This window comes from Budorcas taxicolor, chromosome 19 (genome assembly GCF_023091745.1).
Source record: "Budorcas taxicolor isolate Tak-1 chromosome 19, Takin1.1, whole genome shotgun sequence".
Classification (NCBI taxonomy): Eukaryota; Metazoa; Chordata; class Mammalia; order Artiodactyla; family Bovidae; genus Budorcas; species Budorcas taxicolor.
In genome coordinates, this window is record NC_068928.1 from 33,840,723 (window position 1) to 33,858,890 (window position 18,168).

Genomic DNA, 18,168 nt, shown 5'->3' on the forward strand with positions numbered 1-18,168 from the left:
TGAGTCAGTTCTTCGCATCAGGTGGTCAAAGTATCAGTTTCAGCTTCAGCGTCATTCCTTCCAGGAATATTCAGGACTGATTTCCTTTAGGATGGACTAGTTGGATCTCTTTGTTGTCCGAGGCACTCTCAAGAGTCTTTTCCAACACCATACTTCAAAAGCATCAATTCTTTAGCACTCAGCCTTCTTTATGATCCAACTCTCACATCCTCCATACATGACTACTGGAAAAACCATAGCTTTGATATTGAGCAACGGAGACGTATTCACACTCCAGTACTCTTGCCTGGAAAATCCAATGGACGGGGGAGCCTGGTAGGCTGCAGTCCATTGGGTCGCTACCAGTCGGACACGATTGAGCGACTTCACTTTCACTTTTCACTTTCATGCATTGAAGGAAATGGCAACCCACTCCAGTGTTCTTGCCTGGAGAATCCCAGGGACGGGGGAGCCTGATGGGCTGCCGTCTATGGGGTCGCACAGAGTCGGACACGACTGAAGCGGCTTAGCAGCCTTGGCAGTTAGTGCAGCAGACGTATTCAATTATCCATCCACTCCACTAGCTGCCACCAGTGCTCAGGCAACCGGGACACGGGGGTGGCCCAGACCCGGTGTTCGTGGCGTAGGGCTGGGGGGAGAGGCGGCACTGGCTGGAGCTGTCACAGTAATCAATGTGCAAAAGCGAACAGTGGGGAGCGCTGAGAGCAGGCGGACGGCCGAGCCCCGCGGGCTCGCCCCTCCCCGCCGGCAAGGTGCCGGGGGGCGGCCACTCAGAGGCCCGTTTTCCCGCGTCACGCGGAGACCTGCAGTCTTGGGCTTAAGGACCTTCCAGGTCCCTTCTCGGTTGGTCTAATAAACTTTCGGAAGGCGAGGGTCTCAAAGGCACGAGGGAGCATCTGTAGACCCGAGGCAGGGAGCTGCTGGCCCCACGGGGACTCTGGGAAGCGCGGCCGGACCCCGCCCCTTGGCGGCCTCGGGCTCCAGTCACACACTCCAACCGGCAGCGCGGTGGTCAGACCGGACACACATTCCCCGGCGGTGGCCTGGGTCCCGCACCACCAGCTACACTCACACGGGGTTCCTCGGGCGGACCGCGCCTCAGACGGACCAGGCGGCTGAGGCCCGCCTCCCACCGCACAGCGCCGCTCCGACTGCGCTTGCGCGCCGCCGCCTTGTGCGTGTTTTCCCGAAGCTCCCGCTTCCATGAAACTTGTCCCGTGCGCCACGCCGTCGTCTCCAGGGCAACCCAGCGCCTCCTAGTAACCGCGCGGCCCGGTTATGGCGGCCGCGGGCCCCAGCGTGTTCCTGCTCATGGTCAACGGGCAGGTGGAGAGCGCCCAGGTGAGCGGCCGTGAGTCCTCCAGGGTCGAACCTCGGGGGAGGGAGCTAGCGTGACAGGCTTGGCGAGAGATCGCGCGGACCCTCCGCCACGAAGTGCGGTGGGGAAAAAGGCCTGGAGGGTTGAGCCAGGCCGAGGCCACAGTTGGCCGAGCCCGCGTGAAGATTCGGGCAGGGGCCTCCATCCACCCCGCGACCCTCAGCTCCTCCCTCCGGCGCGGGTTGGTCTGACACAGCGATGGTGGCAGCTGTCCTGACCCGGAGGGTGTGTCTGTCCGACGGAAGGGGACAGTGCTTTCCAGTCCCCTGCATGTCCTAAGAACCGTTTGTTACTACTGTAAGACATGACATATGCCAGTCTTCATGCCCAGCCCCGCTCAGCCAGTCCTCACAACAACCATTTGAAGTAGGTATTACCGGCACCCCCATTTTACAGATGGGAAGTTGCCCAAAGGAAGTGGCAAAACGAATTTCAAACCTGGTCTGATGTCAAAGCTTTGCTGGACTTGCCTTTCCAGGCTGTTTTTAAAAATATTATGATTATATTGTGAGTACTAACCAAGGTGGTCTAGGTAAAGCCCCGTGGGATCTCTTAGCCGGCATCTCCCGCCTTCCTGTTTCATCAGGGTCGCTGCCCCATGCCCCCACCCTGTCCACCTCCCCTTGGCCTGGTGCCTAAGACCAGCCTCCCCTGTTCTGCTTTATCCCAGCAGGGGCCTCAGCTGGGCTGGGTCACATGTGCCTGTGTTCTCAGCAGCCCCTCATCCCCACTCTTCCTCCCCTCTGCTCGGGGCCACTCTGCAGGCCATTGGCTCCCACCAAGCCTTGTGTCCTGGGAGCACCTGTCTTCTAGACCTTTCACTTCAGCACCACTCCTTAGTGCCCACCCTGTGCCAGGTGCTAGGGACACAGAAAGCCCACATACCTGTCCCTTGTTCACAGTCTAATGGAGTTGAGAGAATAAACATGGTCAGTGCTGTGATGGAGCACCAGGGGCTGTGGAAGCGGGGCTGTGGAAGCTGGGATGTGGCTCCAACAACCTGGAAGTCGGCAGGCTCCCCAAAGTGTCAGTTTTGAAGGGTGAGCAGGAGTACTCCCAGTGAAGGCATTCCTTCACTTCTCTAGAAGGGCACGTCATACAGACGTCAGAGCCTGAGCAAAAGCCTGGGGGCAGCAGTGTCCCTGGACTATCCCACATCTTGAGACCAGACCTTCCAATGAACTCCGTATCCATGCACCCTGCTCTCTCAGCCCCCACCCCCCAGGTGCCCCATGTTCAGAGTTGCTGGTGGCTGTACCTGCCTAGCTAACAGGTGGTCACAGCATGAGTCCCTGTGAGCAGAAGCTGTGTGTGCTTATTTCCACAGTTTCCTGAGTACGACGACCTCTACTGCAAGTACTGTTTCGTGTATGGCCAGGACTGGGCCCCCACAGCGGTAAGCTGGACCCTACAGCCTCCCAGACTCACAGCTTTTATGACTGAAGGGGTTTCTGAAGGCTCCATTGCACCCTTTCCCCTCCCAGTTCAGAACCAGTTAAGAGTTCAGGGGTGGCACACACGTGAGTTTGTTCCCAGTGAGGCCGGAGCAGAGAATGCAGAGATCCCTGATCCACCCCTAAGGCTGTGGTCCCTCCCGGGCCCTGCCCTGCAGCGAACAAAGCCAGACCAGCCCAGCTTTGCTGGGGCCACTTGCCTGAGAGGGAGACAGACTCACGCTCCAGGCTGTTGGCTAGTAGCGGTGCTGAGGGGAAAGTGAAGGCAGGAAGGGGAGGGATGAGAGGCCAGAAAAGGCCTCCTTAAGACGGTTTAAAAAAAAAAGACGGTAACTGAGCGTAGAGCTGAAGGAAGCAGGGGGATGGGCCAAGTAGAAGGCTGTAGAATAAACTAGCCAGGCAGAAAGACAGGGGAGAGGGCAACAGCCTGCTGGACTATACCCTATTCTGCAGGAGGTGCAGGTGGAGCTTGGGCACCAGGAGAGGGGAGGGGCCTCAAGGTTTCAGGCCCTAATGGATAGAAACCCTCAAAGACCTGGGAGCCACTCTGTCACATCTTAGGTCCCTTTGTTTGGCAGAAGATGGTGATGAAAACAGCTCTCAGCTGCCACCTCAGAGGTAGGGTGGGTGGGCATGGCAGCCTGGAGCTGGGACACTGGCCGTCACTGTCATTGTCCTTGCAGGGGCTGGAGGAGGGCATCTCACAGATCACCTCCAAGAGCCAAGATGCGAGGCGGGCACTGGTGTGGAACTTCCCCATCGATGTCACCTTTAAGAGCACCAACCCTTACGGCTGTGAGTCTGCAGGCCTCGTCCTGCCCATCCATGGGGCCCTCTACCAGCCTTGTCAGGTGCTATCAGACACCTGGCTGTTTTCCCCTCCTTCCCGTTGTGTGCACTTGACCTTTCCGAGGTTCTGAGGAAGTCGGTGAAGCCCAGCCTGAAACCTTGGGCAGTGACTGCCTGCGAAGGGCAGAGCCTGGTGTCTGGGGCTCAGCAGTCTGGCCCCTCAACAGCTCTCCCCCATCCATCACCACTGTGCTCCCACCAGTCCCGACCCCCCTGCTCCTCCTCCAACACCCTGCCCTGAGCCAGGGGTAGGCCCTTCTCTCTGCCATGGGCACCCAGCCCTCATCCTACCTCTGATCTCCCAAAGTTCTCCTTGCCAGTATCTGCAGGGTTTGTTGTCCACCGTACCTGGTCGTCTGTGATCACTCTCACTTAATGAATGTTAGCTGCGTGCAGAGCCTGGCTTGCTCCACAGAGCTGTGCGTGCTTTCCACGCGTGGGCTTGGCTGAGCTGTGAGATACTATCTAGAAGGCAGGCTTCTCTCCACCTCTTCTCCTGTTTAGGAAACCAAGACTCAAAACAGTGGCATCATTTGCCTCAGCTTCACCTCGAGTAGCTGAGCACGGATCTGATTTCATAGTGCAGGCCTTCATGCTGCGTGCAGCCGGCGCCCAGGCTTAGCAGGTGTGGAGGGTCTGGGGTCGCAGGTCTAGAGCAGAGGCTCCCCAGTGACACTCCTGGGCAGGACGGCCATCCTGCTGTCCATGGAACTCTCACTGGCTTCCTGGAAGACAGCACTAGGTAACATACCAATCTCCTGCTGCCGAGGACAGGTGAATAAAGTACTTAAAAGCAAAACCAGAAAACAACTACATGAAGGCATCAGACAGGCAGCAGAGCATGGAACTTTAGCTGCCGAGCTCCAGGAGCAAAGCAGGGCTCCAGAGAGGCCCCACCCCTGCTCCCCCCGGGAGCATTTGCCAATTCTGGCAGAGGAGATGGAGATGCCCGTCGAGACTTTTGTTGGCCAGATACCAAGCTGTAATTATACAGCACAGTGAGGAGGGCACCAGGACAGACTGATCCATACGGAGCCCCAGGCAGAACTGTGCAGACAGCTGGTTCATGACAAGGGGCAGCACAGGAGGGGAAAGGGGACTTGAAAGTGGTCTGAGTGACCAAGAAACAGGACAAGGCCTCGGGTTTATTTTAGGAAGAACAGTTACAATTAAGGAAAATGCAAATTAAAGCTAAAGTGAGGGGCTTCCCTGGTGGCTCAGTAGTGAGAGAATCCACCTGCCAGTACAGGAGACACAGGTTCGATCCCCAGTCCGGGAAGATCCCACATGCTGCACCGCAACTACTGAGCCCAAGAACCACAACTTCTAAAGCCCTAGAGCCTGTGTTCCGCAATAAGAGAAGCCACCACAATGAAAAGACCCGCACATCACAACAAAGAATAGCCCTTGCTCACCACAACTAGAGAAAAGCTCACACGGTGATGAAGACCCAGCACAGTCAAAATTAAAAACAATCATATAAGAAAAAAAGAGCTTAAGTGAGTGGCCACAGTACAGGCACCAGAACAGCCCAATCAGGAAGCTTGAGGATGCCAAGTTGTCGTGAAGGGTGCCAAGCACTGGCTCAGGGAACAAAGCTGGTGTGGATGCTGCGCCCCAGGGAAGCAACTGGGGGGACATGTGCTGAGCCCCTGCTTGACTGTGTGCCCCACAGACACGCTAGATGGGACCAAGTCGGGCAGACCCTGTAGGTGACATGGTTTGGTTGCATCTCGTGAACACTGAGTCCAAGAAGTTGAAAGCAGAAATCTGTGCACTGTTCCATTCCCATGGTACAAAGTTCAGAACACAGGCAGAACCAAAGGACCGGGCTGGGAACACTTGCTTTGGTGGTGAAACCGTAGGAAAAGCAGTGACAATCTCTGAACGGCCCTCCCCGCCCCAGGAGCTCTTCATGTGGGTTTGGCCACGCCCCACCCACCTGCTGCCTCCACCAGAGGGGCCCGGAGTGGAGGGAGTTCTCTTCTGGGCCTCCAGGGGGCAGGACTGCCCGCCGGGAACACTGGGAACTGTTAGGATTCCACAGGAAGGGCGTGCAGGCCTCTGCTTCCCCTCTGTCCTCCTGGACCTGACCGCACACCACCCCTCCCAGAACCTGCCCCGCTGGCCCGAGTCTGACGCCCCCTCAGAAAAGGAGGTCCTGGGACCGGACCTCACTCGATCACACCTGGATGCCTGCTGATTTCTTGGGTCTGTGGACAGCTGAATCAGACAGCATCCCAGGCGGGGCATCGGCCAGTACTGGACAGCTGCCAGGCTCTGCCCGCCTCCTGAATCCTGGGTGGCAGAAGCCCCTGGTGTGGGGTGGGGGGTCCCCACATTCACCCCGTTCTCCGTCAGCCCCACACCCAGGGGCTTTGAGGACCACGGCCCTGCTCTCTGCCCTGCTCTTCCCAGGATTCCCCATGGGCTGACCCCTGCCTTGTCGTTCGAAGGGCCGCAGATCGTGCTCAGCGTGTACGGGCCAGACGTGTTTGGAAACGACGTGGTCCGAGGATACGGGGCGGTGCACGTGCCCCTCTCACCTGGCCGGTAGGTCCTCCCTCCATGCTCCCTGGGCCGCTGGCCGCACAGCTTTGGGAGGTGGGCACCCTCTGCCAGGCTCCTATCCAGAGGAACGCCCCTGGAGGTGGGGAGTAGATGGGGCCTCACAGGGGTGGGGGCGCAGCCCCATCTGGGAGGAGGCAGGGGTGGGGGGTGTCCTGGGCTTCGAGAGGCCCCAGGGGTTGGAGTTGAGACACTCATTCCTTCTTTTCCGAGAGCCCGCATGGCTGCCGCCTTTGTGCGCGGTTCTGCTGGCCTGAGGACGCCGTGTCAGACACATGTGAGCTCAGGGCCCTGCCCTGGGCAGCCCCCATTAGTGGGCAGGGGTGGAGAGTTGTGGCTCTGTCTCATCAAGCCCAGTGACAGATGTAGACAGTGCAGACAGGACGTTCTGGGCACAGGGGGACCAGGCAGGCCCTACGGAGTAGGAGTAGGTCAGAGGCGGGGGAGGGAGGAGGCACAGCGGGCAGCAGAGAGGTGTTGGGGCAGGACCCGCTGGCTGCTCACAGCGGGTGGGACCCTGGGGGCTGCCATGGGCTTCCTGGAGGAAGGGTATCCAGGCAGCACGGGGACATTTGGGGAAAGGCAAGACCCTGTGAGGGCGCAGCTGAGCCGGGGTTGGTGTCTGTAACCCTCACACCCTCTGGCCCTTGAAGACAGGCAGGGCAGGGCTCTCAGGAACTTGGCCCTGGAGGCAGCCGTGGCTTTGACCTCTGGGCACTCCAGCTCGCCCCGCACTGGAGGCTCAAAGTTCTAGTGCTTTCCCTTGACTCAGCACAGCTGTGAAAACATCTGTTTCAGGCACAAAAAGACCATCCCCATGTTTGTCCCAGAATCTACATCTAAACTGCAAAAGTTTACCAGGTGAGTAGACGCCTATCCCCCTGTCCCCAGGGCGCCCGTCCTGGCATCGGTGGCCGAAAGGAGGGCTGTCACATTCCCCCACCCCTCCTCGTCATGCTGGACACCTTTGCGTGAGGGGCCTCTGCCAGGAGGTGACATCTGAGCAGGGCCTAGAGCCAAGGGTGGGGCCATCGTGGCAGAGCCCAGAGAAGGTCGCAGGCACAGGGAGTAGGTGGTGGACTTGGCAGTGCAGCCAGCGGGGGCCAGACACTGGGTCTGGGCGAGACCAGCCGAGGCCTCTGGGCCCTTCCCTCATCCGAGCAGGAGCTAGAGGGTGGCTGGGCCTGGCTGGTTGTCGGGGGTAGGGATGGAAAACAGTCAGCTCAGCTGCCAGGTGGGCGGGCAGGATGAGGGGAACGTGGCTGGAGCCTTGCTGGCTGGAGGAAGCTTCCTGAGCTCTGAGGCCTGGGGAGCATGGCTGGGTGCTTGCTGCCCCTGGGAGCTCCTCCGGAAGCCACTATGATGGGGCCAGTGTCCGCTAGAGGTGACATCACCACCCACCGGGCAGCTGTGGGATGTCAAGGGCCTTGTGGGTCCACACTGCTTGGGGGAGAACTGTGGGCCCCTGTGTGCTGTCTCCTGGAGGAAGGGGCTTCTGGCTGGGGAAGACCAGCTCCTGACCAGGTGGTATTAGGGGTGTCTCCTGCTCTTCTTGGCGGGGGGCAGGGGGTGCTCTGGCCCCAGCTGGACTGTGTGAGCTTGGATGATGGAACCCAGGGCAGCAGCTTGATCGACAGACCTCCGCAGGCCAGGGCCCCGGGAGGCCACTGAGAAGCTGGCCAAGCAGCCCCTCCATGCACCCCCTCTCTGATGCTCTGCTCCCAAGCACCCTTCCTCAGCCTGCTGCCTACCCACTCCCCTGTGACTGCTTCCTGTGGCCACTGTGACCAGTTACCAGACGTGGTGGCTTAAAACCAAAGACATTAAGTTCTCTCAACAGGACCTGGTATCTCTGGGGCCATCACTCAGCCCCTCCAATCTGATCCTCAAGGGTTTCCCCAAGATGCCACCACATGGGCGACTCAGGCATGTCTCTGCCCCGAGGAGCCGGTGGTGCTCCTGCAGCAGCGTCTGTGCTTGGCATGTGCCAGCCCCAGGGGCTGCTTCCCCAGCTCGGTCCTCAGTGCAGCCTGGGAGGCAGGTACAGGTGGAGCCCTGCTCCTCTGATGGGAGAAACTGAGGCGCAGTCAGTGAGGCGCCTCCCTACCTGACCATGGCCCACATCCCTCAGTGCCACCTCCCTGCCATTGGGAGCGAGGTGGGAGGACACTGCCCAGGCCAGGGGCACAGACATCTTGGCCAGAGCCCTGTCAGGCAGGGCCCGTGATCACATCCCCAGGACACTGAGAACACTCGGGCCCAGAGTCGGGAAGTAACTAGTCTCGGGTCCCGCTCTACTCGAAAGACAGCGGAGAGCCCGGATCTTGTCCCTCTGCCCACCCCCAAGGATGGCTGCCGCACTCTGGGGTGGGGGCCCCTGGGTTCAGGCCGTGCACCCTCCCAGCCCTAGCCCTCCCTCTGCTTTTGCCCACAATGACCGTACCCATGGACAGCGTCCAGCTGAGGAGGGTGGTGTGGGGAGGCTCTGCCCCAGGAAAGGGCTGCAGGGAGAGCCCATGCCATGTCTGCAGGACCCCAAGCTCCTTGCTCACCCGCTCCCCTGTCTTCCCAGCTGGTTCATGGGACGACGGCCCGAGTACACAGACCCCAAAGTGGTGGCTCAGGGGGAAGGCCGGGAAGGTAAAGGTTGACCCCTCACCCTGGGCAGGGTGGGCCTGGAAGGGACCAGGTGGGCCCCCAGGAGTCAGATGGGTGGAGGAGGGCCCAGCTCAGAGGGGTTGCCACTTCCATCGCCCCGTCCCCAGGGCAGCCCCTTCTCCCAGGGAGGAATGTGGGCTGGGCAGTGTTGACCCCACTTTCCAGGAGGGAACACTGAGGCTGCCGATTCCCAAAGCAGCCTGGATCTGTCTCTGACCCAGCTCGGCTGACTCTGTCCTTCTGTCCCCAGTGACCCGTGTCCGCTCCCAGGGCTTCGTCACTCTCCTCTTCAACGTGGTGACCAAGGACATGAGGAAGCTGGGCTATGACACCGGGCCTCCGGACACGCAGGGCGTCTCGGGGCCCAGCCCACCCCAGGGCCTCCCCCGGTGAAGCCAACAGCCCTCTGCCCAGCAATCGTATAATAAAGTGTAACCTTTTCACAGAGGCTGGGCTGGGGCTGCGCCGACTTTCGCAGCACGTCGCCTGGGAGCAGAGCCCGGGCCTCACCTCAGAGGGCACCGCCCATGGACGCTGCACAGGACGGCCACCAGCACATGAGCCTGGACTCAACACTGATCCCACGCCTCACGGCTCGACATGCTCGGCCCTAAAACCTGCCTGCTCAGTGCCTGGCACGTGTCAAACTGACCATGCTCCATGGCTCCAGTTCCACGGATGCCTGCCACCTTTGGACAGGGGATGGGCTGAGAGCCTCCCCAGGTGGGTGGTGTTGCAGGGGAGAACCCACTTGCCCTCAGCCAATGCTGCCCGCCAGCAGCTTCAGGGGAGCCCTCTGAGCAGGTCACAGGGCTCGCCCAGTGTTCTCTCCTTGGCAGGATTTGAGGGAGCCCCCAGCCCGACGTTCCCCCAGTTCCTCCGTAAACCAGAAGTTTATGCTAGTCAGGGCCACTGCCCCTGCCCCAACTCATTGTGCTCCCTGGAACAAGCAGCAGGACACTGGCCTTCTCTGCATAAGGAGTCCTCTCCTGCTTTGGCCTCTGCTGTGCAGGTGCATCCCCTGTGGCCCCATCCCAGCTTCCAGAACACCCCTGGCCGTCAGCCCAGCCCGCGGCCACCAGACTCCAGCCGCCCTTGACACATCCTCATCCACCTGGACGGTCCCTGCCTGACATGGCCTCTCCCAGCCCCTCCCTTGTCATGACCTTGACCTGTACAGGAGCTCCCCAGTCCACTCCTTCCCCGATGCTCAGGCTCACACAGGCACTGGAACCAGCTCAGTGGCCAAGCTGGGTCCAGGTGGGAACTGGCTCGTGAGCCGGCCCCTCGCGGTGTTTCAGGATTGATGAGGGTAGAGGCAGGGGAAGGACACAGCCAGAAACCGCATCATGATACAAATGATAAATTATATTTATACAGTAAATAAAGTATCAATAGTCAATACGAGTTCAAAACCAGCCACCTGCCCCTGGACTGAGAACGGCTGGGTGACACCCCACCATGGCACCTGGCAGGAGGGCGTTTGATGGCACACATCCCACACTCTGGCAGCGCCAGTGGCTTCATGATCAGTGCAACGGGCAATGGGAAGAGGCATCTGGGGACAGGTCTGATCGGGGACGGGAGCTGAGGCTGCCTGGGCCTCAGAGGCCCATGTCCCATCAGGAAGGGCTCTTAACTGATGAGGAATCGCTGGCCCCAGCACCCAGCAGTGTGGTCCTGCCACCTGTGCAGGCGTCAGCCCATCCCTCCCTGGGGGAACATCTTGCCCCGAGCCCGCCCTCCCCTGGGCCGCTGGGAGAGGAGAGCCGGTCCGGCCTTCCTGATGACTCAGGAGCCCACAGTCCAGCCCAGGTCTCTGGGCTGGAGGTGGCCCCCGAATGGAGGAGCAGAGTGAGCTCTGTCAGCCTCCCGTGCCCAGCACTGCAAGCAGAGGGACCTGGTGTTAACTGCCCTTGGTGCTGGAGGCGAGACGTCCACTGTGGAAATGGAGACTGACGTGCCCACCAGGCTAGCTGACCAGACATGGGGCTCGGGGCCAATGTCCCTGCTCTGGGGAGGAGTGAGTCTCTTCTGATCTTTGTGACTTAATACTTTTTTAAATTGTGGTGGGTGGGGCAAAGGAAGCAGGGGAGAGGGAGGTAAGATTAGTGCATGTTTGTTAATATCTTTTCTGTATAAGAGTGATTTTTTTATTCTCTCCAAAGAAAGAGATAGTTATTTCTACATCACAACATGTGTCTGGAGGGCAGGTGAGTGTGTGGGAGCCAGGCCTGGGCCGCAGCCCATCAGCCTAGGGCTGCCCCAGGAGCCACAGCAGAGGCCCACTGGCCCCCGACAAGCCGCCAGCACTGTTCCCACCTCTGCCCTGAGGGTGGACTTAAGGGGGAGGTCACAGAGACAGGGTTCCATCCCATGTTTCCACTGTAAACGCAAGTCTTGTTAACTGTGCATGCCTTCAGTCACAGAAGTTAGCTGATAAAACCTGGTGAGTCACATTCATATGTTAGATTTTGTCTTTAACTTCATGTTGGTACATCAGTAAGAAAAATAGCCTCTCTCTCAGGATCTAGCCAAAAAGGCTGAAAGTCAGTTTGGTAATTTACCAAAAAAGGGAGTTAAAGGAAAAGGCAACTGGAGGCTACAATTTTTTGTTACTATTGTAGGTTTTTCTTTTTTTAATATCTTTTATGTGTAATCAAATTCCCATATTTTTCCTATAAAGAATTTGCTTTAGTTTTTCCATAAGGCATTTTTTTGTCTCTTCGTATTTAAATTTTCTTAGAGTTAAAACCATAAATAAGAGAATTTAAACCACTAACATGACACTGCCAATATCTTAATTCAGCCAGACCTGGTAAATTCTATCAAAACTAGACAGTTAAATAAGAACCACGTTATAAAAATATTAGCCAAAAAAAGACTATTTGATAATTCTGCAAACTCAAATATGAAACTGTACTAAACAAAATCTGTGCAAACGCATACAAGCATGGAGCACGTGGCAGGGCTACGCTCAGGTTAGTTTAAAGCTTCTCTAGTGGATTTAATTCAAGAGTTGTTCCATGGTGGTGGCGTTCACTTTGAACTCACACACGAGTCAAAGAAAAGAAACACGCACAACTGCGTCCCCAAAAGGTCAGTGTCTGAGGGTGCCGGCACTCCATCCGGTCCATGCCTGGGGCTGCCCGGGATGTCCCTGGGGCTAGGGGTGGGGGCCAGGTCCCGGGCGAGAGTGTCCCAGAGACCCTGGGCTGAGGCTGGACTGGTACTACACATGGCCACCGCCTCGGCCAAGCCCCCGAGAGCTGGCAGATCCCCACGGAGGCAACAGGGTGGCCAGGCTGGGTCAGGGGGGCCCCACACGACACAGGCCCGGGGACCCGCATGCTGTGTGATGCCTCTGTCTGCCACCACTGCTCGCCCCTCAAACTGAGGCCCAGGACCACAGAGACACCCTCTACTCAGGAAGCCGGACGGGACACCCTGACACCCATCCCCCTGCTCCCCGACCCCTTCCACAAGTGACAGTCCCTGCTCGGCGTCCTTGGCACGGATGCTCTGCACGGGTCCCGGCCGGGCACTAGAGGAGGAAAGGGTTGGTTGTGCCAGTGGCCTGAGTTGCCGACGGGGGTACACCCAGGCTGCCCACCATGTTCATTGCAGCAGGGCCCAGCGGCGGCAGGGAGGAGCTGCTGGCCCCCAGGCCTGGGTGGGAGGCCGTGGAGGTCATGGAGGCCACAGCTACAGGCTCTACGCCTGGGCTAGGACCAAAGGATGCACTGCCCCCTAGCACTGGGCTCCCCCGCAGCTGGTTCAGCGTCAGCGGCTGCGGCTGGTTCACCTGGAAGGGGTTGACAGGGGCCGAGGCCGTGGCGGCACCTGGGGAGAGAGTGGGAGGAGCAGTGGCTGTGCTCAGAGCAGCAGTGTCCCTGGGCCCTGAGGCTGGACTGCAATGCCAGGGAGGCCACCCAGGCAACCCCACCTCTGGGTGCGATGTCCAAAGGAGGAAACTCAGGCTGTGAGGAGCCAAGCGATGGGCCAGGCTGACAGGACCCAGCGCCTACTCCAGGCGGGCACCCTGGGTACCGTCAGCAGCAACCACAGGTGCGGGGAGAGAGGGGAGCCACAGGGGAGGTGGGACGAGCAGCGCAGCCTGAGAGCAGTCCCCACATGCTGTACCTGGGGACCCTGACCTCATGAAATCTCTGAGAAGTCCCGCAGTCAAGGAGAGACACAGACCCCTATCCCTTCAGGAGCTCATGGCTGGGGCTTCTGCACTTTTGCTCGAGGCTCTCAGAGCTCGGCCCTGCCAAGTCCTCAGGCCAAATGCCCTGAACGTGACCCGTTCCTGTCCTTGGAGAGCCCAAGGAAAACTCGGGGAAGGGCGGGGGCTCCTTAACGAAGAGGGTTGCCTGGACTGGGGCTGAAGGGTAGATCTGACCCTCCCACCTGGGGAGAAGCAAGACAGCCGGGCCGGTAGGACAGAGCATGTGGCGGGGACGGTGAGCGGCTCACGCAGCTGAGGGTGTGAGCACACAGGGGCTCGGGACTGGGGTGGGACATGGAGCCCTGGCCACCGACTCAAGGGCTGGGGACTGTCCTGCAGCCGTGTGGAGCCCCTGTCGGTGGAGAGCCCACCAGCAGGGAGGATGGGCTTGGGACAGAGGGCAGAGTTCCGGCCCCAGAAGAGGCAGAACCCAGAGCAGGGGCAAACGGCTCGGCAGAGGACCCAGCTACACTCACCCGAAGCAGGGGCAGCCAACCCTGGCTCCCCTGGCCCCCAGAACTGTCCCAAACTGCTGCTCTCTAGAGGATCTCCCGGGCTGGGGGCACCAAGCCAGGGGCAGCTTCTGCTCAGTGGTCTCAACTGACAGGAGGGGCTGTTTTCCAGCCCCTCACAAGGCCCCAGAGAGGCCCCAGTGCTGGCCCAGGATGCGGGTGCTCCAGAGCATGCTCCCTACCTGCCTATGGCCTGTGGGAAAAGTCCACCCAGGGTTGGAGGGGAGGTCAGCACCCATAGGCCTGCCCTAGGGCCACTCTCAAGAAGGGTGGACGGCTTGGGGAACCCAGGAAGCCACATACCTGGTGCCAAGAAGGGGTTGAGGGCTTGTGCCGGTGGGGCTGGCCTAGTTACCAGTGAGTCCAGGTTGACCAGGGCCGCGTTGGGGCCCAGGAAGGACTCTGGGGTTTTCCGGGCACCACTGGGCTTGCTCGAGGCGACGGTCAGGTGCTGAGACTCAAAGGGATCAGGGCTGGAGGTTCCATTGTTCTGGGCTGGCGGAGAGGCTGCCTTGGCTGCAAGACAAGGGCACACACGGACCAGTGAGCTTGGAGGGCAGGGGCCCAAGACAGGCGAATTCCACCCTGCAATGTCCAGAACCCAGATGTCCTCAGATGCTACCTTGCTGGGGAAGTGCACGGCTACTCCAGAGGATAGGACGTTGATGGCAGAGCTTTCCCAACAGTCCCAAACTGGAGCTGCCAGCAGCCACAGGGTAGGGCTTGCACCATCAGACCCGAGTCCAGGGACAGAAGGCGTGAGGAGGGAGACCAACCAAGAGAAGCAGGGACCAACAGTGTGGCACCGTCTCCACACACACGACAACAGCATTGTGGGTTGGTGGCTACACACGAGTAAATTACATCTTTCGGATGTTTCCATTTTTTTAAGTTTCTACAATGAACATGAATCTCTCAACAGTTAAGAAAGCAAATGATTTTTAAAAATTCAACCAATAGAGGGTGTATTGAGACAGGCCAACAGGACATGGATGCTCTGCCAAGATGTGAGAAGGCAATGTGGATGTGGGTTCCTAGAAATGGTGGTGTCTTTGCTCATTGTTCCTGCAGCCCCACGTCCAGGAGCCTGGTCTCGAGAAATACCACACAGAGACACACAACCTAGAAGTCAGCCTGAAATGTCCTCCCTTAAGTGAAAGATTCGGTAACATTGCTGAGATACTACAAAGCTATTTCTAAAGGACTTTTAATGCTGAGAGAAAATGTTTTCAATCTGTTTTTCTGAAAAATCATGGGGGCAGGATTGGACTCTCTCACGCCACTGTGAGTTCAACGACAAAGGCTGTACGTAAGAGCTCAGGAAAAGTACTAGTATGAACCTTGATGGCCACGAGCACATGGAAGAATTGGAAACGATTCTCATTTTCTTCTGTAAGCTTTTCCAAGCTTTCTATTGATACAGTGGAACTCCTCTGGAATCAGGATAAACACTTCGAAGGCCCAGGGAAGCGTGTTCCGACTTCTCACTAGGTGCGGGGAGCAGGTATGGACAGTCAGGTTGGCTGTGGAGGACGCACGGAAGCTTGCTGCTTTCTTCATGTGGCAAAACAAAGAGCCCAGAAAGCAGCAGTTCTAAGGCGCTTCCAGCCCGTCAAGCCGCAAGGCCTGGGGGTGGCGCGGGGTGCCAGGCTGCCCGTACCTTAGACCAGCCCAGCCCGGCTGCTGGGGGAGGCACAGGAGGCAGTGGGAAATGGGGAGGGGGAGCTGAGAGGAGAGAGCAAGGAGGAAAGTTGCTCTGGCAAGAGGGGTGGCCCTGGGGATGCTCTGTCCCCAGCCCTGTGCAGTGTGTAAAGAGGGCATCCAGACCCTTCCTCTGCCTGCCACCCTGACGCCTCCCAGCCTAGGGGCACAATGGGGAGGGGTCAGGCCTCCTGCACAGCGGCTGGTGGGCAGTGCGGGAGCTGCTTGCGTGTTTATATCTGTGTGTGTGCACACGCACAAGTGTGTATGTGTGTCTGTGTGTGTGCATGTTTGTATGTATGTGGATACATGTATGTGTGCATATATCATGTGTGCATGTGCACACGCACTTGTATGTGTGCATGTCTGTGTGTGCATGTGTGCACGTGTATATGCGTCTGTGTGAGCATGTGTCTCTGAGTGTATGTGTGTGCATATATCTGTGTGTGTGTGTTTGTGTCAAAGATGCCTGCCCATACAGAGACCTGAGTGGTCTAGAAAAGGGGGCGCCTCTGGGGAGCTGGGAGGAAGAAGGCAGATGGAGGTGGGGCAGGGGCCATGTGGGGCAGGAAGCCAGGGCAGTAGCCTCTGCAAGCTGCCCCAGGGCAGGAGGCCGAGGCAGCCCAGCGAGAGGACAGAAAGCTCAAGGGCATCCACTGCTGCCCCGAGTCACTCCAGTTCTGAGTCAGACAAGAGGAAAGTGCGCGGAGTCACTGTGCTCACGACTGTCATCCCTGCAGAGACGGAGTTGGTCAAGGGCATAGGACCGCGCGGAAACCACCACCACCTCATGTACCTGCTTTTTTTGAAGTTCGGAGGTTGTCAAATTCAGAGAAGTCATCTTTAATTGTACCATTCAGATTACTGAAGAGATCGAAGGACCCTGGAGGAGAGAGTGGTGGTGACTGTAGGGGGCCTCCACTCCCTGCCTTCCATTGCCCACCTGGGCTGGGGTGGGCAGGCATCTCTGCCCCTTGTGGGGAGAACCGGAGAGCCAGCTGAGGAACGGGAGGTGAAGCACAAGCTTGGGTTACCAGGTGGGCAGGGCGGGGACCAGGAGAGGGACTCCTCATGCAGAGTGGGGTGCTCATACTGAAGCAGAGGAACCAGGAAGAGGGTCTCACCAGAGGAAGACACAGGCTTGGCAGCCGAGGCTGCAGCCCAGGGGTCAGCGGCTTTCCCAGTGCTGGGGGCTGGCTGCTGCGGGGCAGCCCAGGGGTCCGAGCCCTTGGGAGCAGAGTGTGTGCTGGCTCCAGTGGGTGGCCCCCATGGGTCGACGGAGGTGGCTGGCTTGGCACCTGTGGAGAGGTAAGGTTGGCTCAAAGATGCCCGCTGAAAGGGCTGGGCAGCCCGAGTGAGAGAGGGAGGGGCAGCCCTGGGTGGTAGGAGCACCCGGGGGGAGAGGGCCGCAGAGCCTGCTGGCAGACCCGTGTGCTTCACAGAGCACAGGGCACACACCTGGGCACCACCACAGCAACTCGGTGGGTCTGGACAGGCCCTTCCCTGAAGGACAGACAGACTTCTATGCCTGGGAACAGTCCGTGGGGAGGGGGCTGATTCCAACAGCGCCCACATGCCGGCTCTCCCCCTTGGAGCATTACAAGTGCCCACACCCTGCCCCTGCGCCCTGTCCCAATGGTCAGCACCTCCCCTGGGCAAGCGGTGCAGGGCCCCTGAATCAGGTGCCCAGCAGACACAACACAAGGCTGTGTTCACGTGTTTTATTTGGGAGGCTCAGCTGTGCTGCTTTCCTGTGTGACGTTCCGCTCTGGGACAGAGAAGGCGAGGCGGGTGTGTTTGTGTTGCCGCCGCTCCCCAGGAGCCCCTCACAACTCCCCCTGACCCCCATGCGGTGCTGACTCTGTTCGCCTCCCGAGGGGCTGCTTTTCTCCACATTGCTCATCGGTGGCGTTCTTTCCACATCTGGCTGCTGATTCTCTTCCATGAGTTACAAACACCTTCTCACGGATTTTCCCTTCACCCTCCTTAAGGGGTCACTTGAAAAATGGAGAAGTTCTCAACTGGGATGGGGCAGGACCCCCGGGATTTTCCTCTGATTTGTGCTTTCTGGGACAAGCAGGAGCTCCATCCCCACACGTGGCCTCAGTAATACTTTTTACTTTAGTTTTTATTTCCATAAGGGATTTATAGAACTTTTGTAAAAGTCCTAGGGACTGGTATGTTTTTAAAACTTCATTTTCTAATTACCTTTTTGTTATGCAGAGAAACAACTAAAGTTCACATAGCAATTTTCATATCCAGCAATCTTACTAAACTCAATTCTAATCACTCAAATTCATCCTATTTATTCTCACAGTAATTCTAATAATAACTCTCAATTCCAATAAACCCCTCCCTGGTAGCTACGCACTCTCTCCCATCTCTCATAAAGGATGGCGGCGGAGCTCTTTGAGTTCCTTTTCTTCCTATTTTGCTGCACTGGCCAGGACCACCCGTCCCAGCGCACAGCAGGGGCGCAGGCTGAGTTCATGCCTTGCTCTTAAACATTCACCATTAAATGGCACCGTTTACCATGACGGGCTTTCTCCTTTCAGAAGCTGATGACCAGGTTACAGAAGCTCTACATTATTCCTAGTTTGCTAATACTTCTGCAATAAACAGCTGGTGAATTCTGTCAACTTGTTTCTGCCTTTACAAAGATGACTGCATGATTTTTCTCCTTGGGTTTATTAATATGGTACATTAATACATTTCCTGGGGATTCCCAGGTGGCTCAGTAGTAAGGAATCTGCCTGCCACTGCAGGAGATACAAGTTCAATCCCTGGGTCGGGAAGACCCCCTAGAGAAGGAAACGG

The 18,168-nt window shown here is 58.2% G+C and overlaps 2 protein-coding genes across 10 annotated transcripts in view; one reads left to right on the forward strand and one right to left on the reverse strand.

Moving 5' to 3' along the window:
• The first annotated feature begins 1,190 nt into the window (after positions 1–1,190).
• On the forward strand, positions 1,191–10,348 carry B9D1 (B9 domain containing 1). The gene is made up of 7 exons (XM_052658694.1): positions 1,191–1,341; positions 2,706–2,774; positions 3,516–3,627; positions 6,138–6,234; positions 7,048–7,110; positions 8,822–8,889; positions 9,158–10,348. The coding sequence occupies exons 1-7, from the start codon at positions 1,279–1,281 to the stop codon at positions 9,298–9,300; spliced, it is 615 nt and encodes a 204-aa protein (XP_052514654.1). The 5' UTR covers positions 1,191–1,278; the 3' UTR covers positions 9,301–10,348.
• The window catches only part of EPN2 (epsin 2), a 52,346-nt gene continuing 44,432 nt past the window's right edge, over positions 10,255–18,168 (reverse strand). For all 9 annotated transcript variants that reach the window (XM_052658686.1, XM_052658688.1, XM_052658687.1 and 6 more), the window contains 4 exons: positions 16,476–16,649; positions 16,148–16,234; positions 13,954–14,166; positions 10,255–12,750 (listed from right to left, as the gene is read on the reverse strand). In XM_052658686.1, coding sequence (XP_052514646.1) covers positions 12,452–12,750; positions 13,954–14,166; positions 16,148–16,234; positions 16,476–16,649 — 773 coding nt within the window. In that variant the 3' untranslated portion in view covers positions 10,255–12,451. The remainder of the gene's footprint in view (positions 12,751–13,953; positions 14,167–16,147; positions 16,235–16,475; positions 16,650–18,168) is intronic.